Consider the following 27042-nt stretch of genomic DNA (forward strand, 5'->3'; position numbering starts at 1 on the left):
TTTACCTGAAGACACTGGGGCAGGCTAACAGTCACACACACTCACTGATTATGCTTTCTAAGGCAAAGCCGCCAGAACTCTGAGACAGAATCCAGGTTCTGTGAAAGCTGCAAATGTATCATTCAGGGAACAGACTTGCCGGCAACATTTCAATAGAAGTGGATTGCACGCTTATTTAAGTATAAAGGACTTTGCTTTTCGGCTTCAGTGACTACATTCATGAAAGATCGGCACTCAGTGCTCTTGTGTGAGGCTTTAGCACAATGGGTTTTTTTTCTGCTGACAGCCTTTACATACCCAAATACAAACTGGTGCACGAGATAACCGCTAATTAGCGCCTCTACTTTCAGTTAGCCCATACAAAAAAACAATATACAAATTAAATGGAAATGCACTGCGCTCTAAATTCTCCCAATTTGTTAAAAACAAAAGGCGCCCAGATGCCAGTGTCGGTAAATTCGCTTATAAAAGATCTGCATCCAAGGATTAAGCAAATTCTATGTGAGTACTGTACATAACATAAATGTTTCTATGCAAATATATCAGGTCTATCAGATGTGGAAGGTCATGATCAGCACATATCTGGATGGCTGCGTGACTGAACATTTCCTCTTAGACAGCAGGGCAGGGTCGGCTTTCTTAGGGTCACATTATCTGCTCTAAACCCTTCTTCTCATGTGTAACATGAGAGCCAGCCCTGTATTGGGTTGCGAGAGAGAGGCAGTGAGTGAGAGAGAGAGAGAGAGAGAGAGAGAGAGAGAGAGAGAGGGCAGAGAGAGAGAGGCAGTGAGTGAGAGGCAGAGAGAGAGAGAGAGAGAGAGAGAGAGAGAGAGGGGCAGAGAGAGAGAGGCAGTGAGTGAGAGAGAGGCAGAGAGAGAGAGAGAGAGACAGGGGCAGAGAGAGGCAGAGAGAGAGAGAGAGAGAGAGGGGGGGGGCAGAGAGAGAGGCAGTGAGTGAGAGAGAGAGGCAGAGAGAGGTAGCGAGAGAGAGGCAGAGAGAGAGGTAGCGAGAGAGGCAGAGAGAGAGGCAGTGAGTGAGAGAGAGAGGCAGAGAGAGGTAGCGAGAGAGAGGCAGAGAGAGAGGTAGAGAGAGGCAGAGAGAGAGAGAGAGAGAGAGAGAGAGAAACAGTGAGAGAGAAGGCGGAGTGAGAGAGAGAGAAAGGAATAGTACAAATGGAATCTGGGTGTCAGCCCACGTGCCCACATGAAAGACAGCACTACCACAGAGACCTCACACGTCTCTGTCGAGGGGCCCTCACAGAGTAACATTAGACCCTCTCACCAAAGATGGCTAGGCCACTCTCCTAACCTGACTGAACCTTTAATTGATAACCGTTCTCCACACGTTTTTGATTACTTCTCGTAACTAACAAAGATCACCACGTGGTCCATCCTATTCCAGCTTACTTCACTAACCAACTGCTGGGGCACTGTGGAACCACATGACACAGCTTTAACCATAATGCAGATTGGGAGCCTTTCTTTAACAGCTGAATCATTACAGACAGAAAGAATGTGAAATTCGTAAGTGCTAATGGTGATCTTTTCCAGCACGCTTAAAAAGACAAGAGGAGTGCTTTTCTGTTACCGACCTTCACAAAACTCATACGGCACCACAGGTGTACAAGACCGTTAGAAAAGAACTGCCTCTCAGCGCCTCCACTTATGCCATTATTATAATCCATTACGGTTATCAGTTAAAGGTTCATCTCCCTAACCAACCTATTCCCTAACCTGTTCTTATTCCAGCTCAGGTTTTCACCAGAATTTTGGGTACATGCAGAAGATATAGATCTGCACCCAGTGATTTTATTAGAATTAAAATTCTGTACATTGTACAACAGTTTAATGGTAATTGTGGAAAATGTCTGTATACACACTCAGTGAGCACTTTATTAGGTAGACCTGTACACCAGCTCATTAATGTAAAAATCTAATCAGCCAATCATGTGTATCTCAGAAACTGGTGTCCTACTGGGATTTGCAGCCAGCAGTCTCTAGAGTTTACAAAAAAATGGTGCAAAAATATCCAATGAGTGGCAGCTCTCTGGGCAATAACACGTTGTTAATGAGGGAGGTCAGAGGAGAAGGGCCAGACTGGTCAAAGCTGACAGGAAAGCGTCATAACTCAAATAACCACGTGTTACAACAGTGGTATGCAGAAGAGCATCTCTGAACACACAACGGGTGAAACCTCTAAGTGGATAGGCTATAGCAGAAGAAGACGAATAAGTCTATAATACATAAGTCTAATAAAATACCTAACAAAGTTGTCACTGAGTATAAAGGACACAGACGACTGATGAAGAACAAGGGAGCATTAGTTGTAATGTCTACTGGGAAGCCCTATTTCCTTGTCAAATCGGGCCTGCGGAACAGGGCTGGCTCTGCTCAAAACCATCTGTTAAACAATGCAAATGGAGGCAGTCAAACAGTCTGTGCTGGAGGCATTTCCTATTGGTCACGTGGGGAGCTCTTGTGGTGAGATGGAAGCTATGGGAAGGGCCCATGTCTGACAGCACTGCGCTCCAAAAAAAGAAATAAAAATCCCATAAGGGCCGGTTCCCTGATCTGAGTCTGAATGTGAATGTGTGCACACTCCCACCGGCTCAACAGCAGGACAACCTCTCCAAGCCTGAAGAGAGGAGAGGAGAGGTGAGGGAGGGCAGGAGTAGAGAGAGAAAGGAGGGGGTTTGTTGTCTTACCGGGTGTTGCATGATGTATGGCTGGTGTGTCACCCAGGAGGGGTTCTGTACCTGGAACATCACACACGCAGGGGTAAACACACTGGTATGGTGTAAGGCCTATTTTGGCACAGCAGCAGGAGCGAGCCCTGACACTACACTGCCCTTTCAGGCTCTATGAGCAGGTCGCTGGCACAGGGTCAGACTGGAGATGACATATCCCTGTCAAACACATGCCAGTCTTTGGGCAAGCTACATTCCCATTACTCTTAACACAGATCAAATCAATTCAAGGTAACTGCATCAGTGTAAATACACATGAGTGTCAAATTCAGAGATGACCAAATGGGAAGGTTTTTTAAAAATTATTATTACTAGCATTGTACTAAAAGAACAAATAAGCAGTTAAAAAATGACAGTAAAGTAAATAAACAGGCAACCTGATACGTGGAAACGGGGGAGATGTACGGTGACATGGAGGTTTGGGCGATCATCCTGTTTGCAATACTGTACGGGGAGGGGTAGAATCTGCAGGGGGGAGAGAGAGAAGGAGAGGGATTGGGGTTTTCTGCGCTCCAGTCACCCGTCACGGCGCTGACGGCCGGCGGGCCGTAGGAACGGGCCCGGTTCCGCGCTGCTTACCCGTTTTGCATAGCAGCTGTGGTGGGATCGTACGTGAGCGTCATCCCAGCCTGGGGGAGGCGAGAGAGGAACAGCGCGTCAGGGAAAACCGGCTCTGCCACATCCGCTGCTCACCCGCTACACACGCTCTCGCTCAAACCTGACGCGTCCTCAAAGGCTGCTCGGAAAGGCACGCCCCGCGCAATTCCTCGAAAAATCAGGAACGCGGTGGACCGGGAGGGGTCCCAGGGCTTGGCCGGCTACCTAGCCTCCGTTAGCAGGGGGAATATTCCGCCGGTTCTAAAGCGGCCCCTGTTCCACGCTAGCTGGATGGCTGTTCCACCCTAGCGCGCATCTCACGCACATTGCCTGACTGTGGAATTATAATGTTCGCACAAGCATCAAGCGTTCTGAGGAGTCGAGATATTGAGCTTCAAAGATTTCACATCTGAACACAGCGAAACTGAAATTGACAGTTCTTCATATTTCAAAATGACTGACAACCAAAAGTACTTGGAATGGACAAATCCTGTCAAATTGTGCTATAAACAACATTTATGACACATTTTTGTCAAACATGTCAGTTGGAACCTTATAACACCTTATACACACCAGCACACGCTATCACAAACATGCGGGTGGAGACACACACACAGACACACGCGCGGACACGGAGGGGGGGACTCACCAGTCTCACGTCGCCGTCCCGAGACCAGGCGCGGCCGTTCTGCATGTATTTGCCCTGGCTCTGCCTCTTCTTCTGACCGCCGTCCGCAAACTTACACAGCAGGGGCTCCAAGGGAGCTGCAGGAGGAGGGAACACCGGCGGCCAAATTCAACATCCCGCCTTGCATTCGCACCAGGGGCACGGACATATCACTCCCCAAATCTCCTCTTTCCAAAAAGCAGTATTGCCAATGGCCTGGGGAGACCATTTCTGTCTAATAATCCAATAATAATCCAATTAAAGAATGAGGGCCACACAAGGTTCCTACTGTCTGCGGCACGTTAGCACCTGGGGGCATATTTTAGTGACGCACCGCCTCCCAGGGCGAGGAAAAACGAGTCAAGGCATTGCCACTTTACTAGTTAAACACTGAACTTCACTACACACTCATCAAAACAGCAAACACAGCAGTATGAGGCACTTCGGCAGAGCTACATGAAATAACACATTAACTAGGTATCTATGGTCGACCAAATGCCGCAGTAATACGCAGGTTATATCACAGTTCACACACATGAGGCCCTTACCCGGAACTCCTGGAGGAGTCTTAATGAACTTCCCATTAAAGTGTGAGATCACGGCATCGCACTTCTCTGTGGACTCCATCCTGACAAGCCAAACGAAACAAAACCAAGATAGTCACACGCTGGATATTCATGGTGCATTATGGACAATATTCCACGTACGAGCTACCTGCTTATCGATTCTATATACTTAATATAATAAGACACGGCTTTACTGTCCTATTTGCAAATCTTCTGGTCCTTTCAAAGTTAAGAATTTCGGTTTGAGGCCAGCAAATTCAAACTACAATCTTGTTATTATAAGTACACATTTGCCCTCTATTGGCCGCCATTGAACTGGCCCTCTGGCAGACATTTCCCCTGTAGTCTGAGTGGATCTACAAGCAGGGACTTGAGCGCACACACATTCCTAAAGCAGGGAACACAACAGAGAGCGCTATGTTGTCAACTGCGGGCTTGGCTCACTGATTCACCAGCGCTTATGTTACACAAACCTGGGAAACAGGCTACACGCATTAACACAACAGTTAACAGCTTAAACATGTAGAGACTAATTGTAAAATGGGCACTTCAATAAACCCTTCAAATGCTCCTCAAGACACTGAAACAACTTGTTTTCTTGTATCATTAAAATCTTACTGTTTCATTGGAAACTATATCACTGTGCATGAGTACCATGCCTCAATAATAATAATTTCCATCCATCCATTATCTGAACCCGCTTATCCTGAACAGGGTCGCAGGGGGGCTGGAGCCTATCCCAGCATACATTGGGCGAAAGGCAGGAATACACCCTGGACAGGTCGCCAGTCCATCGCAGGGCACACACACCATTCACTCACACACTCATACCTACGGGCAATTTAGACTCTCCAATCAGCCTAACGTGCATGTCTTTGGACTGTGGGAGGAAACCGGAGTACCCGGAGGAAACCCACGCAGACACGGGGAGAACATGCAAACTCCGCACAGAGAGGCCCCGGCCGACGGGGATTCGAACCCAGGACCTCCTTGCTGTGAGGCGGCAGTGCTACCCACTGCGCCATCCGTGCCGCCAATAATAATAATTTTCCATGTAAAATACAAAAGCAAAATTATGAGATTGAACTAACGGGAAACAGCAGGGCTAGCCTCTGGCTTTTCTAAATAGAGGTGAGGGGGTTTTATTCTTTCTCAATGACCTTTCAGGAAAGCAGCTCATTCATATTAATCTATTCATCTTTATTTGTTCAGAAGGCAACCCGCCACTGAGACTGAAGTTTGTTTTCCGTGGCAGATTGAGCCACGGCAGTGAGAAAGCCCGCTTCTCCTGAGGAGGACCCAGCGGCCAGCGGGCCTGGTTTCGGGGCCTGGTTTAAGGCCTGGGTTCAGGCCTGGTTTCGGGGCCTGGTTTGGGCCTGGTTTAGGGCCTGGTTTAGGGCCTGGTTTAGGGCCTGGTTTCGGGGCCTGGTTTAGGGCCTGGTTTAGGGCCTGGTTTAGGGCCTGGTTTAGGGCCTGGGTTTGGGCCTGGTTTCAGGGCCTGGTTTAGGGCCTGGGTATGGGGCCTGGTTTAGGGCCTGGGTACGGGGCCTGGTTTCGGGGCCTGGGTTCGGGGCCTGGTTTAGGGCCTGGTTTCGGGGCCTGGTTTAGGGCCTGGTTTCGGGGCCTGGTTTAGGGCCTGGTTTCAGGGCCTGGTTTAGGGCCTGGGTTCGGGCCTGGTTTCGGGGCCTGGTTTAGGGCCTGGTTTAGGGCCTGGTTTAGGGCCTGGTTTAGGGCCTGGTTTCGGGGCCTGGTTTAGGGCCTGGTTTAGGGCCTGGGTTCGGGGCCTGGGTTCGGGGCCTGGTTTAGGGCCTGGTTTAGGGCCTGGTTTAGGGCCTGGGTTCGGGGCCTGGGTTCGGGGCCTGGTTTAGGGCCTGGTTTAGGGCCTGGGTTTGGGCCTGGGTACGGGGCCTGGTTTAGGGCCTGGTTTAGGGCCTGGTTTCAGGGCCTGGTTTAGGGCCTGGGTACGGGGCCTGGTTTCGGGGCCTGGTTTCGGGGCCTGGTTTAGGGCCTGGGTTTGGGCCTGGTTTAGGGCCTGGTTTAGGGCCTGGGTTCGGGGCCTGGGTTTGGGCCGCTCACCTGGCGAAGCCCACCCCCCGGCTGGTCCCGCTGGCGTCCCTGAGGATGCGGGTGGAGACCACCTGGCCGAATGGCTTCAGCATGCCCTCCAGCTCCTGCTCGTCCATGGACAGCGGCAGGTTGGAGATGTACAGGTTGGTGGGGTCCTGCTCCTGTTGCTGGGGAGAAAGGGAAGGTGGTACAGGAATATGAGAGGCATGGTAATAATAGGAAGCTAAAGACTGTAAGAGGCAGGCCTAGTGGCTAAGGTACATGACTAGAACCTGGATTGTTGGTGGTTCAAACCCTGGTGTAGCCACGAGGAGATCCACACAGCTGCTGTTGGGCCCCTGCATATGTACCAAGCATTTTCCAAATAGGTTACAAAACAACCTATGAATAAAATGCATTGTTTGTCTGTAAAAAAAGCGGATGTACTGGAATAGTATGCACAGGCAGTGCCTCTTACTCCATCACAATTGGGAGGTACACTAACACTGCTAGCATCAGCAGTCCAGCATCACTATTTTTGAATAAAACTTTAAAACTTTATTTATGCTCAATAAGCAGAATATGTTCACTGCAGTCAAAATTGGCCTCGGAGCTACCTTCTGTTCAAGACATACGAGTGTTGTTTGGCTGAACAGCCAGGTCTCCTCACTGTGCATTCATAGGTTCTCATAAGCAGCATGAACCAACGTGCATTTTAGGATTCGCCAACCAGCGAAATGGTTTCAGCTCCACTCAAGCATAGCAATGAGGCGAATAGCCGGATTATTAATCCGTGAAAAGAAACATACCCGAACTAATTTTTAATCCCTGAGGTCCCCGTAACGATGAAGCCACAGGGTTAAATCTGGCCGCTCTTGCGTCCTGAAAGACCGGCGGTAAAGGAAAGGGTGGCTACAGCGATGAGTGGCGGTTTGCATGCAGCACGCGTACGGCCTGAACATACATCATCAGCTGGTTTCCTTCCCCCGTTTCGCAGCGTCAGCAGAAAGAGACATGAAAACAGGTCCCCCGAGAACGGCCGGCCGCCATTAATATTCACGCTCTCCCAGCGCCTCCGTTTCCACGCCGGGAGAGCGGGCCGGATTACCCCAGTCACGCGCGGCCGGGAGGCCGGCGTTCAGCCGCGCTCTGAAGGTCAGAACCAGCTGCTCGGGGGAGACCACGGTGAACGGGAGAGCTCCAAGCAGTGGGTCTGGCCCGCCATGTTTCTGTGCTGCAGAAGAAAACGTTTTTAACGGGCTTCCAACGTCCCCTACCCTCCCCCCCTTCCCTGCTTGCTTTACAAAGCTGCGCCGCAATTTAATTCAAGGGCAACAGGCAAGGCCCGCCCCGGGAATAATAAAAGTGGTGCCGTTGTGGTTTTTTTGTCCTTTTTAAAATATTCAGTGCCTTCATTTGAATAACCCCTCCTCAACCCAGAGTGCAGATGGGGGTACGTATTGGCTTCACAGCGTATGAACAGACGGGGGGGGGGGGACTCTCGCTGTCAAACCCACTCCTATAGCTGCTCTCTGACCTGCTGTCCCAGCTTGGGGAACAAAACAACAGCAGCAAAGCGCTGCTATGCTGCAAACAGAAATCAATAGAAGCAGAGCTCTCCAACCATCGCAGCGGTTGCCTAAGAGCGAGGAAACGCATTTTATAATGTGCATTTATAATGTACACCAAGTAGCTACTGCTTTGAAAGAGCTCATGTATTTCTAGAGGAAAGTCTAAGGATGAAAGAAATTGAGCTGCATTGGTTCAACTGGTGTACGACAAATATAAAAATATATTAATAAGAAATCTTTGCATTTTTGTAAATCACAAATAGGGGGAATCAAACTCAGAGAAATTCACATCTTGAGCCAGTGGTTTCATATTCCCACAATGGTGGATTTGTTTAGTCATTTTGCATCTTTTTAAAAATCACCAACAACGCTAGTTACATAAAACCACATTATAGCACCATAGTCCAACATTTAGTCAGAGAATATACGGAATTCACCCACACAATACCTGCATAACCAAGCCAAGCACACATCAACAGAATACACAAAACACCCTCTCTCAGCCAAGCCCGGGGCTGAGAGTAACCTATTTGGAAACTGTATCGTAGCTCCGGCAGTAGCTAATCACATGCACCAGGAAGGGATTGTGGGTAATAAATATGTGTTTTATTGTGGGCCCACTCGGAGCTCAGGTTCCCTGCCGTCAGGCGCCGCAAACACAGGTCTCCTCTCGAGGAAAATGTAAAAATAAAAATAAACCTGCCGTGCGCATGCGGGGAAAGAAGAGAAATTTGGCAGAAAGATAAGACATCTGTTTTCGCCGTGAATGGGGTCACTGGCGAAACAGCCAGTCATTAAGCGGCATGTGACAGGGGCCTGCTCACAGAAGGCCAGATCTGCTGATAGAAGGGGATTTAATGCCTGTCCTGCCCCATAAAGACAGCACTGGGCCTGGGGCACTGTCTGCCCGGGAGGCCGCCCGCCTGGCTGGCTAATGGGAAACGGGTCGCGTGCGGCACAGGGTGAAAAACACACGCACTTCGCCGGCGTGACTGTCACACTGTGACATTTACCGGCCTTTGTCAATCCAGGCCGAAGCGCATTCGCAGCCGTCAGGTAATGCGGGACTGTGATGCGTACGTGCGAAATGCCCGTGGTGTGCCAATCATCTGCTTCGGTGTAGTTCAAAATGACGGGCGGCCAAGAAAGCGAAAGAAAAACTGTTCATTTTTATCGCTACAGCCTTCTAGCAAATATGAACCAGGGGTCCTCAATCTCACCCAGATAGGGCAAGTGTGGGGTTACTCCTGGGGTGGAATGAAAGCCTGTTCCCACAGCGGCCCTTTCTGCATAAGATTGAGGACCCCAGCTATAAACAGTTAAAGAGTAAAGGGGAATAGTACAAAGCCATATAATTATTTAAAATTGACAAGATATATATAAAAAAATGTTTTAATCCCCCACAGTTTGCCACAACATTGCTAAAGTCAACAATAGTACAACCCTTAACCCACTTCCTGATGCCCCCTTTTTAGCTAATAACTAATGTATTAATGTATTTTGTTACCATAGATACAAAATACAGAGGAAAGTGACTATGACACCCATTCACTTTCCCTGGGCTTGCGAAAAGCATTTTGAAGCCATGGAAGTGTAGCTTTTGTGCCGCCATGTTGTACAAACTGGAGCCAGAGACTGAGGTAGGGTAAAGGAGGGGCCCTTATATGGTCATGAAGTCTAGGCTGAGTCTGGCTCGTCCAGTAAGCGTGTGAGATACCACCCCCCTGAGTGATGCACAGTGATACAAACTGACTGGTTCACAAAATGCCAAAATGACACCGTAATTAAATACATTGGCACCTGTGGAGACATTAGAGGAAGGACACTCATATGCAGCTACATGTTCTTGTGGGGAAAATAATGCCTTTGTATTTTGAGCGCATTGGTACCATTAACTTGAAGTGAAATGAGTGGCTGAAAGACCGGAGTAGTGCCAGAGTCCAGAGAAACATCCAGAGAAACATCTCTCACCACGACCAGCAAGTGAGCTTCAAAAACAAAGCCTGGTCTCAGCCCCTTGGTCTTTAATCCAGCCTAATTTGACAAACGAAAGGGGCCATTTTTAGAAAGTCCACTGACTGAAGGAAGCTGTGGTACCAATGAGAACACACTAATGTAACCGTTTTGACTTTTAATGGCCTTCACCTAGATGTCACTCAGGCTTGCCCAATAAACCGACTTTATCTAAATGGCAAAATAAATTAGAGCAGAGACACATGTCTAGAAGGTTGCATTATGCAACAGGGAATATAATTAGGAATTCTTTAGAATACTTTAGCTTCCTAAAACAGGATTCCCCGCCTTCACAGTCGGGTGAAATGGAAACGGACAAATATTCACTTGTTTCTCCTGTCCAAGAATATGAACTGCCCTGTACTGCAGCTGGCAAGGTGCTGGTGTTCTTTGAAGACTAATAATGAGAAATCTCTGCCCAATTGACTCTTACCAGACCAAAATTAAACATTATGAGTCACTGTACTGGCTTGCCGGGTACACCTCAGTAGCAACGCCGTCCTCCAATGAAGTGGCTGCAGTCACACATATTTCAGAGCTTATTCTCCCCAGGAACCAAGCGAGTGGGTGAATAAAATTATCTTGGCAATCTTCTCAGAACAGGAAGTGTAAAATTACTGCACTCCAACCTGTTATGCAGCTCTCCGATCTCTTTGCGTACTGACAGAAGTCACTGCGGCCCTTTCAAGGACCTATATTGTGGGAAAACTACATTTCCCTTGCTATGAGGATTATAAAAAAGTATCAAAACGGAAAAGTATTAAAACGTAAAAGTATCAAAACGCTCGGTCCCCAAAGAAATCCGCACAATCCGTATTAAAATCCTGTGCATTTAAATCAAGCCTTTTGGACATCCGTAACTTAATGACACGCTCATTAAGATTAATGAGAAATAACTGCAAACAAGCATGGGGTCGCAGGCCTGAGATTTATGCAAAGAGGCTTTGTGACAATTTGCATTGTAAAAAGTGTTCTACAAATAAATGTAATTGAATTGAAAGGAAATAGCAACCACAGGACAATAACTGTATGATTCTACACACCAATGAAAGAAGCCAAGTTTACTGTGCAAATGTCCCACTGTGCAGCAGGAGGGTGGCAGCTTCCCAAACACAGACAAATAGTACACTTCACACATACTCATATTTCAAGCCTCTGCAAACACTGGACTATTGAGGCATATTCATTGATAAACCATATAACAAAATGAATATTGGCACAACCATCAGTGCAGAGAAATAACATAAAAATCCTCTGTTATTTAGATTAAAATAATACCACTAATAACAAGGGGAAGTGAGTATCTATAGGATATATTCATAATTTCATGGAATTCCATACAAATGCGTACAATCCGGGCCATGGAACAGATTGACGGCGGGCCGATTGATCAGCTGGCCAATTAATGCCGTTATCTGACAGGCCGAGGTCATCAACATCACCTCGCCCACACGGCCGATTAACAAAACGGCCTTATGCAGGTCAAAACCAGGGAAGGCCAAGTACAATATAATATAATTTTCATCATGTCAGCATTATATTGGCCGTCGGCCATCCCACCCTCTCCTTACAGGGCTTGGCCATTGAAAAACCCATATCGGTCGACCACTATATCAGACATCTAGGGCTAAAGAGCATTCAGGACTTTATATGCAAGCTTAAAAAAATACTACGTTTCACAACTACCGTGAGACATATGAAGACTAATCTGAAGAATATCTGCCATAATGACACAACCCCATTACCTACACAAACCTGAGGAAGCACAGGTCATCTAAAATAAATGAGTAGGATTAATCGACTCAACCATACCAGCAATATGAATGTCTATAGTGGCCACAGTTATTATTTCACCGTTGCCATATTACAAACGTCTTTTGCAACATGATGAAGAACAGATAAAGGATCAGGCATGCTGTATGCAGTAGAATAGTGGCAGAAGCAGAGCTGCGTTGAGTGGCAGGGGAGAGACGCCCTCGCGGCTGATCTGAGGTCAGTTTCACAGTCGTGCTGGCTCCACAGAGAGCATCTCCTCTCAGTATCCGGGATGCAGACGCCCGGTGAGGATTCCTCCTCCAGCACGCGATCTGCTCGGTGGCTCAGTCCCCCGTGTCGGGCCTCTGTAGAGAGGACTCTGCCTGTCAACGCACCCCTGACGGCAGCCTTCTCCAGGGGCACGGTCCCTTCTGGAAGCGTCAGACAGACGCGATTACCATCTCGCGTTTCTGCACCCTGACATCGCCGAGGCGACTGTCAAAGAGGGCGGCAGGGTCGACAATATGGAGAGGCCGCTTGCCCTGGGCCAGTCAGATTGGTTGAGGCCAGTTTAATGATCTGTCACTTTCCCAATCAGGCCAGCACTCTAAATAAGTCTTATCCGGGTCGAAGAGGAAGAGATGCTTTTACCATTCCGGAAAATATGCTACAACTTGACACTTGCTTATCAGCCATCCATGACTTCCAACATTTCAAGTCTGGGCTAGGTCTGAACCACTCAGAAAGATGAAGCTGGTCCGTAACTTGGAGGCAACATTTGGCAGACTTTCACATCTAATAATGGACTTTGTTTTTAAGCAGTTCAAGACACTTCAATGCAAGTAGTCCGCATATAATCTTCTCAAAAACAAGATTGTATTTATGCCGGCAGCAGGGCCAGTGGAAATGTACCTGGGGCAAGTAGAGAAACTCCCTAATGTCAGGCCCTGGGGCAGGCATCAGGCCCGGTGAGCTCAGAGAGGGAGCTGTGTGTGCCTTTACGAGGCAGTAGCAGACTAAATGCCAGATCAGACCGACCATCTGTGATGCAACAAAACAGCGAAACCTACCCTGTCTCACATCTCAACATCTGACGCCAGGTGATTTGTCTGGAATTGCAGGTGGTGTGATTCGGAACGCAAAGAACATGTGCTGTAGCTATGTTTTTTCTCGCAGTAGTGTGAACTCAGTGATGGTGAAGTTATGGAGTGACGAGAGAGAAGCCCTCCAAATTCAGCTGTTTGAGTAGCAGCCATGTCTTCATGACAAGAGTTTAAAAATGTACTCTGGCAGGATAAATATACAAAATGGCATCTTCCACGTAGCAGAGGCTGGATGTCTGCAGGAAGTTACATATTCTCCTCCGAGCTAGCTAGCTAGTAAGGCTTGTGTTACCACAAGGAAGTACCTGTAAACAAGGAATGGAGAGAACTGTGATTTGATGTGAACGGGTCAGTTTTGGTGCGAATGAGTGCTGCCACACATAAGATTGGCCAGTCGCAGCTTGTGGTAATGAAAATCTTTGACCTGAACAGTGCTTTTACAGTACGTGCTCGCCGTGTGTAGAGCACTCCAACTCCTACCCAGAGCGACGAACAGTTGATTAGACTAGCAGGAGACAATCCTCCCCTGAAGCAATGCAGGGTTAAGGGCCTTGCTCAAGGGCCCAACGGCTGTGCGGATCTTATTGAACCACCGACCGGGTCCCAGTCGTGTCCCAGTCCCACTACGCTACAGGCCGCCAACACCCATACTGCTGAGCTAGGGCTTGCCTTAGTGCTGGGAGTATAAACAACAGATGAACCGTCTTACCTTGGCCATTTGCGCCTGCACCCCGCTGGTCTTCAGAGCGGACACGGCCTTCTGGGCGGCGGCGGGGCTGTCGAAGTCCACAAAGCCGTAACCTGCAGGGAGAGCGCCGCCGGGTTACGCAGATCCACTTCCTGTCTGAGCGGCACACAAAGCTGCCCTGTCTGCGCTACCGTGCTAGCGACATTTTACTTTAATCAGCTTAGCTTAGCCACTTAACAGGGGTAGCAGTGCGGCTGCAGACTATTGAAACATTAAAACAGAACTGCTGGTAAACTCCCAGATAAGGAGAAAATAAAAGTGGCTGCTCTGTGCACGCCAATGGCTGTGTGACTTCAGAAAAACGATGCGATTCGCTTCACATCATTTGAATTCATCTTAATTGTCGTTGGCTTTATTTGACTGGTGAACGTGCCTCTTTTGTTTATGTTAAAAATGCAGTGCTCTGAGCGCAACCTTCACCTTTTCAGACCCTGTAGGACAGAGGGGAAGGGGAGAAACGGCAGAGGTGGCAGTTTGCTGTAATGGCGCTCAGATCTCACCGTTCCCCAGGGCTACAGTGGCTGCTGCGCTTAAAGCCATCTACACTGCCCTCATTGCCCATACACAGCCCCTCCAAGGACAGGCTGGATACCAGCGCAGGCTGAGAAGGTCCCGGGTTTTCAGTTTGGTAGGAATGCAGTTAGGCTGGCATCGTACAGTGTGACCACAATCATATTAAAATCACTACAGCTACTACCACAAGTAGTATTCATAACAATTTTAATAATAACCGAAAGCAAACAAATAAGTGATCCATTCAATAGGTAGGTATACATTCCATGCATCAATTTCTTTTGATATAGAAAATGATATTCATGGCAATATTGTAGTTTAATCAATGAGTTTTCATAAGGAAGAAGGAAGCCAGGAGATTAAGACATTGCCTGCTAATTAAGGTAAAATCACGTACTGTACACAACACCCTGGAAAGGTTAAACCAGCTACCAAATGCAAACCAGTAAGTTTCGCTCTCCAAAGCCTCAGGAGATGCAGATGAATTGAGCTCTAATAAAAGAACATGTATAATTTTATTGACACACCAGAAGATGCTGCACTTCATCTAAAGAAAAGCATGTGGCACATGTATTTCGTATTTTTCGTTATATGAAGGACGGCCTGTCCTTTAAGGCTCGGCCAGGGAAATTTGCACCAATGTCTTCGCAGACGCAGGTCAGATTCCCCTGCATCCTAACAAGGATTTGAACTTGCCACCTCATAGTGTCGCCTCAGGAATCCAGGCCCTAACCACTACTCTGCTCTTACTGTGCGAGCAGTACCATAAGTTACTGCTTCTCACAGTACACATGTGGTGAATTACATTTCTTACAGATCTCCTTTTTAAGCAATGCTTACACTGGCTGAAAATAAAGTCTCTGGTTCTGCAGGCTATAAGCTGTTGAAATAAAGGCATTGTCCCTTGTGTAGTGTGTCATTGAACAAGGAGAAAGCTTTAAACGAAAATGTGAATGTTATGATGGTGTAAAAAAAATCAATCACATAATAAAATGCTGTTAGCATATATTTAGACAACCCCACATGGTTCATTACCATGCAAAATAGAAAGAGACAGTGAATGACCGGGACACAAAAAAATAAATAAAGGAATAATAAATGTTTACGTTTATGTTTATGTTTAAGTACAAAAAGCCATACACACCTTTGCATTTGTTTGTCGTCTTATCCAGGATAGCTTTTGTTGATACAATTTTCCCATACCTATAAAAAAAAGAAGCTATGCGTCTATAAATGTGACAAAAAGCAATTCATTTTTGAAACAATGGACAAAAGATAAGATGCATATCATGATTCATGATACAATAACAGCACACACGGGTCATGATGTACTATAAATCTTGTAGAAATGTACACTCCTGCATTGAAAATGGCCCTGTACAAATAGGAAAGAAATAATAACTTAAACTTGCTTTATTTCTGCTACGTAGATGGAAGCTGCATTCGTTTTGAAAAGCACATTACAGTGGCAATCTGTTCATTAGCCAATAATTAAAATACATTCAATGACAATGTCAATGCAAATGCTGAAACAGAGTGTTACTGCACACAATTTATTTTGAAATGGCAGATACAGGGGTCACTGAATCTGAACTGCTAATACTCTGTGTAAAGCTATAGTTGTATTAGTTTCAGTATGAACCATCATGAGCAGATTCCTGGGAAGTTAAAAAAAAAAAAAAGTTCCACCAGAAAAATACCCAGGACGTAATGAGAAATTGTGTCAATGTAGGTGGTGCACTAACTTTTGAGTAATACATGATTCACAGGGTTGACCCTGATTAGCAATAGCTAGGCCATGTCTCCAATCAATGTACTTCATTAACTATGAAACATTTCAACAGTCAATCGCCATTCATGCAATTCTATTCGAGTGCCAACTCTGATTTTAATGCCCAGCTACCCAATCTATAGACAGAAAACGACACCAAAAGAAGGAAATTGGCTTTAAATATCCCCATATCGTTCAACATTATCGCCGCCTAACTAGACTGCGAGAAAGCTACCACAAAATACAGAACTTAACAGCAAAATCCATACCCGTAAAAAGAGTCCATGTGAATATTTCACTTCAAAGGGTTTCACTGCAGAGGGGGAAGTGTAGGTGTGAACTCAGGGTGGGCCCTTCATCAATACTCCTGCTTCAGCTTTTCACCAAAATGAACCTGCACACTTTACACACGCCACCACAGTTTCCTCTACCGATAACATAAAAGCGAAGAAACCAACGATAAAAATATACATTTAAAAACGCAGGATTTTAGAGGTTACGGCGATTAATTGCGAGTCAAAAGCGTCAGAACTGATAGATCGCTCAGTCCGACTGTGGGGCCGTTACTTTAAGTGCCATCAAAACGCGATGGAAACGGTGACGTGATCAGAAACCGCGGGGTTTTCACACAGAGCCTCTTCACCTCAGCCGCAGAGTGGCTGTCGCCGGGGAAAAAACTGCCGGCTCTGAAATGAAGAGAGCTCCTCTGTCATCGGACCGGAGCGGCGGGGGCAGAGGGGCGAGGGATGAAGGGGGCCGGCGAGGAACCGGCTGGTGGAGGAGGAGCGTGCCGCGCCTCACCCTGACCTGCTGCTGCTACAGCATTACCCAGCGACCGCCGTGAGGAGCGGTCTTCAGCATTCCCCGCAGTGACGCATTACTCTATGAATGTTCAGCCAACCAGCTGCAGGAAGACATAACACAATCACCTAAATACATAGAGAATAGCCATAAATAACCAGAGTGGGCATACACGAGCAGTGGAAGAGCAGCCATCTTGTTTTACTGAGCCAAGTTAAATGGCTTCTATATCTTTGTGTCACTCGAAAGACATGCCCGCTGCTAGACAAAACTGTGAAATAATCTACTAAATACACCACATTTCCGCCTTGGAAAGCAGTACGTAAGTTAGATGTTGTAGGTTTTGTTCACTTCATAAATATAACCTAATTAACACTAGCAATTTACATTTAGTAGACTTTGTTATCTAGTGACTTGCAACACTAAGGCTTAATGAATGCTTGTATCGAAAAAAATTAGCTCAATACAATCTACAAAGCATCATTGTAAAAAATATTTTAGTTTTTTAAGGAACAAATTTCCCAAATGCTTTTGGGTAGAAACAAGTACCTTTTACAAACGAAAAAGGTACAAATTACATACGTATACGGCACCACCCCAGGCCCGACAAGCTTTTGTACATTTTCCGGCACTTTTTCGTACGTTTCAAGAGCGCATCTTAAAACTGCCTGCCACGGAGGATCAGGCTGATACCAGGCCCGCCCCAGGGAAGCAGCGCCCAGCCACATCCTGTGAGCCCACCCACCACGCACCGCCTGTCAATCCTGACAAATGAACTTAGCATTGACCTCGCGCATGCCCCACACCGCTGCTCCCATCCATTAGCAGCGTGTCAGTACACCACGCCACCGCCGGCAACGACAATGCGCAGAACTGGCCACAAGCGCACAGCCAAACAACGAGAGTAAGGTAGGTAATGAATATTTACCCAATCAGCACAAACCCTCCTGAAACGGCTTTGCGAGCGCTGAAGCCCCGACAAATGGCTTTTCGCTGACATGAAAAGGCCTTGAAATGAATGCACACTGGACAGGAAGGACGACCTTTGACCTCATTCAGGAAGTGGGCTGGGGCGGGGGGGGGATGCAAAAGAGGGTCAGGCCTGGGTCTTCAGCGCAAACAGGATCCTGAAAATCTAGTCCAGGAATGCGTCGACACCCCATATCGCTGAGTGTTTTTACCAAACACTCGCGGCAAAATATCTGAATTTACATAAGATTAAAAATCCAACTAGTACCAAAGAGTAACATTTAACATTTAAAAGTGCTTGTGCTTGGTGCTATATTTAGCTCTTTATCCCGGGGGCACTCTGTTGTGCTTCATTGGGGTAAATGTCTGGAGGATGCAGGGTTAGTAATTCATCAATTAAAGGAACAAACCTGGCACTTCACAATATGGGATCACTATTCCCCCTTTCATAGGACACGAGGAGACTGAATCATCACACAGAAAAAAAAATGTGTCACTGGATCAACCAAACATGATTACTTTGTTAGACCTGCATTTTATTTTTTATTTTTTTTTACATTCTCTCAGTTGAGTTTCTTAAGGTTCATTCAAATGAAACATTTTTATCATGCAAACAAAATACAGGCTCCTCTCTCATAAGACTGGAACCAATGAAAGCTTTGCATATGCAAAGAAAATATTGCTGGTCTTGCTCCCCACACACATGCAGTTCACGTAAAGAGGAGAAGGACCTCTGAACACATCTTCAGCCATTAGCACATTCATTCCCATTAGCCTAGCGCTGAAAATCCATTACAGTCGCATTGGAGCGCCAGCTGCAGCTAGATCAGATAGGACGACGTTCCTGCAAGGGGCGAGCGGGAGAACAACGTGATCCTCCGTCACCTTCCTCCCCATCCCGACCCTTATCCCATTACTGGCGCTAATGGGCTCTGGTTACCATGCGCTGCGTGGTTATTGATTTCAGCGGATACCGTCGGGGGAAATTCCCTTGACCCACGCAGCGAGCAGTGAAATTAAACAGTAACTCAACATAAAATGTGAGCACCTGACACAAAAGGTCATTCAGCGCAATATACCGTACACGACAATTAATATGCTGAGACAGAGCAACCCTGAAAATATTGTTATTGCCTTATTCCGATTAATTGTGATTCCCAATTGAATATTTACTGTCCCTTCTATGCGGAGTATTAATTAACGTGGGTCTACGTGCACACGAGGGTGGATGTGCAGCAGCCATTTGCTTTGATTAAAGCCGCAGTATTCCCCAGGATTCCCATGAGGAATTCCTCCCTCGGCCATCTGGCCGCTGCTTAAATCCTGAGAACGGGGCGGGATCGCCACAGAAAAGACCCGCAGGAGGAGTCCGGGAGACAACCCGAGAGAGAACGGGTCTCAGGGCGGGTCCTGGTCCCACCTCGACGGCGGTCACAGAAGAGGACACACAGGAGATACTACACACTCACACACAGCCCAGTGTGACAGTCACTGTGTGCGATTGCTGGTTCATCCCCCAACAGTGTGGGACAGCACCGCCTAAAGCGTGAGCGAGACACTCCTATGAGCAAACAGACGCCAGGTTGGAGCCATTGGAACAATATCGAGCATTCCTGGTTTAAGAGACAGGTCGTAAAAAAAGGGCCTTGTCAAAACCCAACATGCAAAGTTTTAAAAAAAGCCCCAGTGTAAATAGAGAAGTGTGTGAACAATGTTAAAGGAATTGTGGGAATTGACTGAACACAGAACAGAGCTGCGTTGTGAGTGTTACACAATCAAGGCTGCGGTTGTCTTTACTGACATGGCTGAATGCATTTCCACACAAACCACAATAAGCAATGAGGTGAGGGCCTTTCTACAGACAAAGAAAAAAAACATAACACATTGACCCTCACAAAAATGCTTTATTGTATTGGCTGATCCACATCGAAAGAGATCTAAACCTTGGATCTCAAACACATATCCTGTAGGGTTGCAGTATACCCCGCCTTTCAGAGTATTTCAACACTGAAGCAAATCATTTATTTTGGCCATATATTGGCTAAAGGGTCCACACACCTTGTGGTGGTACTGATACCAAAACTACAGTCGATCTGGAAGCTGGAGAACCAGTTCAACCACATGACGTATAGGGAGGCAGGCTTATGATTAACAAATGCCTCTCCAGCAAAATAATGAAAAAATGCCTCATCAATAATGAAGGAAATGAAATATTCCCCCTTTCTCCCTTTGATCCCCAATAAAATACAAAATAAAAAAAGAATATCAATATTGGGTTCTTAAGTAGTGTCTACTGAAGTAGAGACTAAATTAACTCAAACAAAACAACTAAAACCTGCAGGACAAGGCCATCATTAGGGCTAGTCAATAGGCTTTGCAACAAGAGGCCCTAAAGCCTTGATGCAAAATTACTCAAAATTGACAGAAACTAGAGCAAAAAATATATAAATAAATAAACAAACAATTCTCAAAAGGGTCCCTTCAGCGTCTGAATTTCTAGCTCTAACAGTTTTTCTGCTATGAGGTCTTAATGCCAGAAGGTAAGATCAGACAGACTAACCAGGCGTGTGGGTTACTGCCTCTCTTAAGCACAAAAGACAGGGCGTCGTCACACCCAGATTGGCCAAGAGGCGAATGCGTCAGGCTGCTCTCAATGATCAATTAAGAGCCAATCCCCACACCCAGAGCCACAGGTGAATCAAATCACCCACCAAGCAAAATACTAAAATACCTCACTAAAGAGCTACTAGCTAGCACCAGCAGTCACCAATGGGTGACTGCTACAACCTTATTTCCAAGGTAAAATGGCCACTAAAAATAAACCAAAAACCCCTTCAGGCCTGGAGATTTAGCCCATTGGTCCTAATTAACATCAATTTCAAGGTCAAGTCACCCTCAGGTTATCGGAAGTGGTAATGGTAAGGTGTAATTATCAGGACAGGATTAGGCTTTAAATAAGGGCGAGGATTGCAGGAGCGGTAACCTTTGACCCAGAATCTCAAATCTCAACGCTAATCTCTGAGACATTTCAAGGTCCACGGAGTGAAACGTGTGAGATTCTGCAGTGAAGGTCAATGTTTTCCTGAGGATTATCATGTAGGAAATTTATACTGAAACTATAGAGACATGCAGCCCAACGATCAGCATATTAAGATGTGAATATGGATGCACAGTGGTGTGTATTTCCCCCTTCCTGATTTCCTCTATCATTACATATTCACAAAAAGTAATATCTGACAAAAGGAAACTGAGTTTAACATTTAACATTAACATTTTTCATAAAAGAAATAAATTATCAAACACCCATATCACCCACGTGAAAAAGTAATTGTTAGTTACTTAGTTAACCAATTAACCAAATTTAATTGGCACATAGATTCAGCTGATTTACTGCAGCCATGCCACACGATTCGCTGATTCAATATTTGCATTCACAAGTTGGTCTACAGGTGTACCTAATAAAGTGCTCACTAACTTTATATTGTGGTAAAATGGTCTGTTTGTATTTTGAATCACTATGGACAGTATCAAGGTTGTGCTAATTGCTGTACCTTCATAGTCCAGTTCATGAAGAGTAATAGACAGATAGCAGAATCCTTTCATTTGACTGAATTAGACCAATGAGTTACTGTGTCATACTGGTTCTTTCAAGAAACAAAATGCTAATGAAGATTTGTATGTTAAAAGTACCATTGTTTTTTTACCAGAGGAAAGGCTGCAAAGTGTAGAACACGGTGATTGGGCAGTGATAAGGGAATGCACTTGTGATGTGTAAGAATATGATTTTAATGGTGCAGTAGTCAGCAAAATCAACCACTTTTTCCCACAGTTCCTACACAACACATCAGCACTGCTCTTCTGACTTATAAGCATTTTTTAAAATTTCCAAATAAAATTTCAATGTTGCTGTTAGATCCCTCGTAGCCCCTCTACCGTGTGCATACTTATATGTGTGTGTTTGAGCTAGTATGAGAGTATAAATCTAAAAACATTTACAGCTCAGAATGGACTTTTTACAGAAAACATGTTTTGTTTTTTCAGTGATTTAACTGACGACGATTTATAGGGTCATATGGCATGACATGGCTGCCTACTTTTTCACATGAAGTTGTCTACTAAAGCAACCAGACTGTTGGTCATCCTTATATGGGTTATACATTTCTGCTCATGATGTTTTATCGTGGCTTGCCAAAAGATTTTTGTCATTGGTTGCAACATGGGAAAATGTGGTTGCCGAAAGCAGAATTTACAATCTGCTGTAGCATGACGAGTTACTGTTACTATGGTGACTTGGAGGCTTTCATTTTCAATAATATGCTTACTAATGTGGTTCAATTTCCCAACAATAAAGACACTCTTTAGTTCAAGGAAAGTGACTTAGGAATCTTTCATGTCATAGCTGAACTCAAACACAAAGAAAGACTCACTGCCATTTCCCATTTTTCGGTGGATACCTCTGGTGCCAGGGGTTTTAAGAACAAACCTACATGGAATACACAACTTTGGTATCATTTCCGTCTTTAAAGAAAAAAAAAAACCCCCAAAAGGATCAGGCAGCTTCTCACATTCAAGAAGCACACAAAATATATTTATGAAATGGTAAACCATTTTGCTTCTTACAGATTTACTTCGCAGTAAGGTCACGGAAACAGAAAAAGATCTACGACTGCATGGACTGTACTAAGCGGGGGGGGGGGGGGGGGCTTGGAGTTCAGGCAGAGTGTAGCAGGATTAAGGGTGAGCACTTGGCCAGTACAACAAGGAATCAATAGTGTTAACGATGAGGAGGAAGCGCACTCACGGCTGGCAGAGCTTCACTAGGTCGTGGTCGGTGGTTGCCGGGGGCAGCCCGCGGATGTAGAGGTTGGTCTTGCTGAGCTGTTCCCAGCCTGCACTGCTGCTGCTGCTGCTGCTGTTGTTGGTGCTGCTGTTGGTGCTGGGGCTGGGCGGAGCCATGGGGTGCGGGGCCGGAGCAACAGGCTGCTGCCGAGGGGGGGAAACAAGCACAAAATGGCCGCTTAACAACAGCAGTCACGCCGGGTGAAAACGCAAACATACGCCGTGAATGAGGTCGTGTTCCACAGGCAGGAACCCACTAAAATGTTTCACAGAAAAGGGTTAAGAGAAGCACACGGGATTAGGAAAGTCTGAGTGCCATGTGTTCTTTTTTTTATTTTATTTTTTAAGCCTTGTAAAAAAAGTTCTGTTTAACTCTCTTGCAGTGTACTGAATATCTGCAGTTTTGTCAACTTCAGTTTTGGGCAGTCAGCGCAAACTGGCCCTGGAGGGCCTAGGAGAGGGCCTACGCTTTGTGGGTCATTTACCAAAACCCTGCAATGACCGCTAACCAAAACCAGCCACGTTTAGCTCTCAGTTGCCGGTCTACACCGCCTCCAGGCACACAGAAAAACTGCTCACCTGCCAAGCTGCTCTAACACAGGCTGGAGGCCCTGTCTTCAGGTTACACTGGGCCCTGACTGGCAGCCTGAGGAAATGAGGGTGGTATTCTGTGCCAAAGCAAGCGCCACTCAACTGTGACCTTAAACATGGCATAGCCCACTCATCAAGAGACATCCATTTATCACAAAGGCACCATTACACAGCATATGCAAGCTAAGAGAATATTCACAATACATGCATGTGTATGGTCCGAGACCCAGTGATTTTTCCACCGTCAGTACTGTGGGTTATTGCCACATTACGGTTTAATCGTGAGAGAAGTAATTGGACAATTCGCAATTCTGAATGACGTAAGCTCATTGCAATGCATAACCCGCTTATCAAGCGGACACATCCGCACAGTGCCAAGAATAGTTGCAGAATTCGCTGTATTCAAGATATGAGAAAAATGCACTCTCCTGCTCAGCTTGTGCAAGAACTTCACCCAAACAGTACTCTGTGGGACAGCGAGCGATCACTGAGTGATTCTCTCCTCTCCTCCACCCTGGAGACAAACCCGGACCAAGCTGATGGAATCCTTAATATGAGGCGACGACAGGACCGAGTGGTCTCCATTTAGCCACAGAGATCATCTTCCAGTGCTCAAATGGCTTCAGCCCCGACAGACACCCAAGCCGGCCTTGTGTTTTCCAGTGAGCCACAAGGCAGGTTTGTGAGATCAGGTACAACAATTCAGTGTAGTGAAATACAGCTGGGAATAGACCATTCATTCAAGGTCAAGGCATGGGACCCCTTCAATTAAACATGCAACAAAATACATCCAGGTACTCCACGTTTTGTTCTTTTTTTTCTTCGAGGGTTCACTTCTTCAACTGTACTGCTACGTTTCAAAATAAATAAAATACAAATATCTGTTCCTTGCACAGTAAATCAGGTACAAAGGCAAACCTTTTAGCATCTGGTCTTGGACAAATAATGCTAAGTAAAGAAAAGCATACCATTTTCATCCCAGTAGAAGTGTGTTTTATCTGAAAAATACTGACTCGGAGCTCAGAGATCAGAGATGCGGAGCGCCACACCCTCTGCTGAAGGCTACAGTGCAGCTAACATTAGTCATCCATTCCCTTCCACACACTCATTCATTATTAAATACCTCCAAATGCTCATTTCCTGTACTTACAAATTCCTTTGGTCATGATGTTGTGCAACATGTCTTTTACTACCAAGAATGTCCTCAGAAGTCCTCTACGCCCATAGCCTACTATCTGATTAAGCACATTCTGAACGGTGTGACAAGTATTTATAATCATGAACAATGGAATACTGAGCTGCATCTATGAGACACATGACGAGGCATTTTCTACACCAAAATCAACTTGGCTAAATATGACAGAGGTCACCCTAGAAAACATTGACATTGACATTATTAAGCTACATATTTTACAACACAAAATAGACTAGTTTAACTATTAATCTATCAACTATTAATCAACAAATATTGCATTCTCCATGTAATGTCAATGAATTGGACCATATTAAACTTAAACCAAAGAGATTTAAACAGAGCCTGCACAGCAAAAAACAAGCATTTTACTTAACAAACTTAACAAGCATTTTAATTATTGAAATAAGACTTAAGAAAATATTAGCTTGTTTGCTTGACAAGTGAAGTTCTCACCTCAGCTTTTTTGTCTCATTTAGCAAAAAAAGTACTAGAAATAAGATTTTAAGTCTAAATATAAGACTAAGATACAGGTCAAGATTGACTTTTGCAGTGTGTTATTAAATTGGTATCTCTTTGTTTGAATATAACACTTATATTGGGATAAAAGTGGATACTAATATTTCAGACACATTAGCACCTGTTCACAGCTCACACAGGTATTGTTCTTCATGCCATCTCTAGCAGTCTGACATACATCAGACAGGTGGTCTTCAGCCTTCCCACCTGCACTAATATCTGCCAGGGCTGGGAATCCTCATACAATCCCAACCAGGGAGACGAACATCATTAAAACTGTTATTTCCTATTGAACGTGGCAGTGTAAAACAATGCAACACCTCCTGATACAGCCGCACAAAGGTTAATAAAAACGCACTGCATAGACATGTCTTTCTGAACAGTGCTAATTTCTAAAGGAAAACAGACTTGGCTAATTGCAGAAGGGTAGGACATCATTATAACTCACACATATGCCGTTGAAGAGAAGAAAAAAACAAAAACAACAGCTCAAGATTAATATAGCATAAATACTACTGTACATAACTGAAATGATGAGAGTGCTGAGCATGAAAATACAACAGCTTAAAATGTGTTAGTTGTGAATATAATAGAAAAGGTTTTTTATCACATGACAAACAGACTTAAATTCAAACCTAACACTTCCATTTCATTTAACTGAAGAAAAAGCTACATTTAACGCCTGTTTTCTGAAGTATTCAGGGCAACAGGCGATCTGGAAGATCATATGTAATCCATGTATGGTCAAGAAGGTTTCTGAGAAACCTTTCAGACAGAACAGTGTGACATGCAAATGTCAATGTTTTCATGAATAGGCACAATCTGAAGTATCGGTCATAGAGAAAACAACAATGCAGACTTACCAGCTACAGAGGCACAGGCAACTAACATACCGAAGTATGTGGCCAGTTACAAACTAATATGTGAGGACACTGTATGTAGCAGCACTAGCTAGCTTTATATAAGCCGTCTTCAAAAATCCTACAGCCTAATGATATTAGATGTAAAATCACTAAATTAATTTTCCTAAATGTGCAACAAAAAATGGCTTTGATCCAGAACTAATAATCAAAATAACGCTGAATTCTTTTCATTTTAGTCATACAGCACAAAAAGTAATCAACCCACTGGCAGAACGGCTATGTTACTGTGCACTAAATGGCTTTCACTAATGAAGATTCACAACACAAAGACAGAAATCTCCCAGCAGCCCCGCTCTGTAATGCACATCTGCAGCTCTTTCGTGGATGAAACCCAACACCTCCTCATGCCTGCTCTGCTGTGCTCTGCTCTGCCTGGATGTTTGGCTTTCAGACATAAATCTTCTGCTGGACTCTTTAAGAAGCTGGAATTTCCGCTTTACGTCCAATTCCGCATTTTTCTCCTCACTTTCACGGCAGGAAAACGGAATTCATTCCGATGGAGCTCAATGAACTAATCAAACTGTAGCCAATATCCCATAGAGGATTCATTCCTGGGCTTCCACAAAAGCATCCGGTAAAATGTAGAGTGTGTCCTTAACATGATCTGCGATCTTCAGCTTGTTTTGTTATCGGAACGGACGAGTATGGGCCATTCGTTTTTCATTTCTGAGTTACCAGCTGCAGTCACATTTCAGCTGAGTGATGGGGAGAACACATAAGAGCACTGCTAATTCCTCTATGAAACATGCTCCAAACTGCAAGACAAAATCGCACAGGTCACGGATTTTAAGCCATGACAAACACGAAAAACAACATATGCACACTTACTCAGGATGAAGAAAAAGTTTCTGGGCAGGCACATCCATTTCATACTGAGCAGCATTTAATTCATGCCCTAAAGAAATGCCCAGAATGCCTACAAACCACTGAAACCGTGAACTACAATATATCAGTATCAAATTAAAGACTATGCTGTATTGGAAAGTGTTGAAAAATGCGCAGTTGACTTCCTAAGCATTGTGGGCGTGGAACAGAAGATAATTTCATTAAAGGACTGGAGACAAAGCCAGTGTTTGCCAGAGTAGATGAATTCCATCAACTATCGAACCCAG

At 45.3% G+C, this 27042-nt stretch overlaps 1 protein-coding gene across 6 annotated transcripts in view; it reads right to left on the minus strand.

Moving 5' to 3' along the window:
* Positions 1-27042, minus strand: part of LOC133116628 (RNA-binding motif, single-stranded-interacting protein 1) — a 47415-nt gene that overhangs the window by 2387 nt on the left and 17986 nt on the right. For 3 of the 6 annotated variants that reach the window (XM_061226414.1, XM_061226415.1, XM_061226417.1), the window contains exons 2-10: positions 22668-22846; positions 15470-15528; positions 13774-13865; positions 6653-6810; positions 4559-4638; positions 3993-4108; positions 3326-3375; positions 3124-3211; positions 2705-2755 (exon numbers count right to left, since the gene is read on the minus strand). In XM_061226414.1, coding sequence (XP_061082398.1) covers positions 2705-2755; positions 3124-3211; positions 3326-3375; positions 3993-4108; positions 4559-4638; positions 6653-6810; positions 13774-13865; positions 15470-15528; positions 22668-22846 — 873 coding nt within the window. Of the gene's footprint in view, positions 1-2704; positions 2756-3123; positions 3212-3325; positions 3376-3992; positions 4109-4558; positions 4639-6652; positions 6811-13773; positions 13866-15469; positions 15529-22667; positions 22850-27042 lie in introns of all 6 variants that reach the window. The other 3 variants (XM_061226411.1, XM_061226413.1, XM_061226416.1) reach the window with 1 other exon arrangement.

This window comes from Conger conger, chromosome 17 (genome assembly GCF_963514075.1).
Source record: "Conger conger chromosome 17, fConCon1.1, whole genome shotgun sequence".
In the NCBI taxonomy this organism is placed as follows: Eukaryota; Metazoa; Chordata; class Actinopteri; order Anguilliformes; family Congridae; genus Conger; species Conger conger.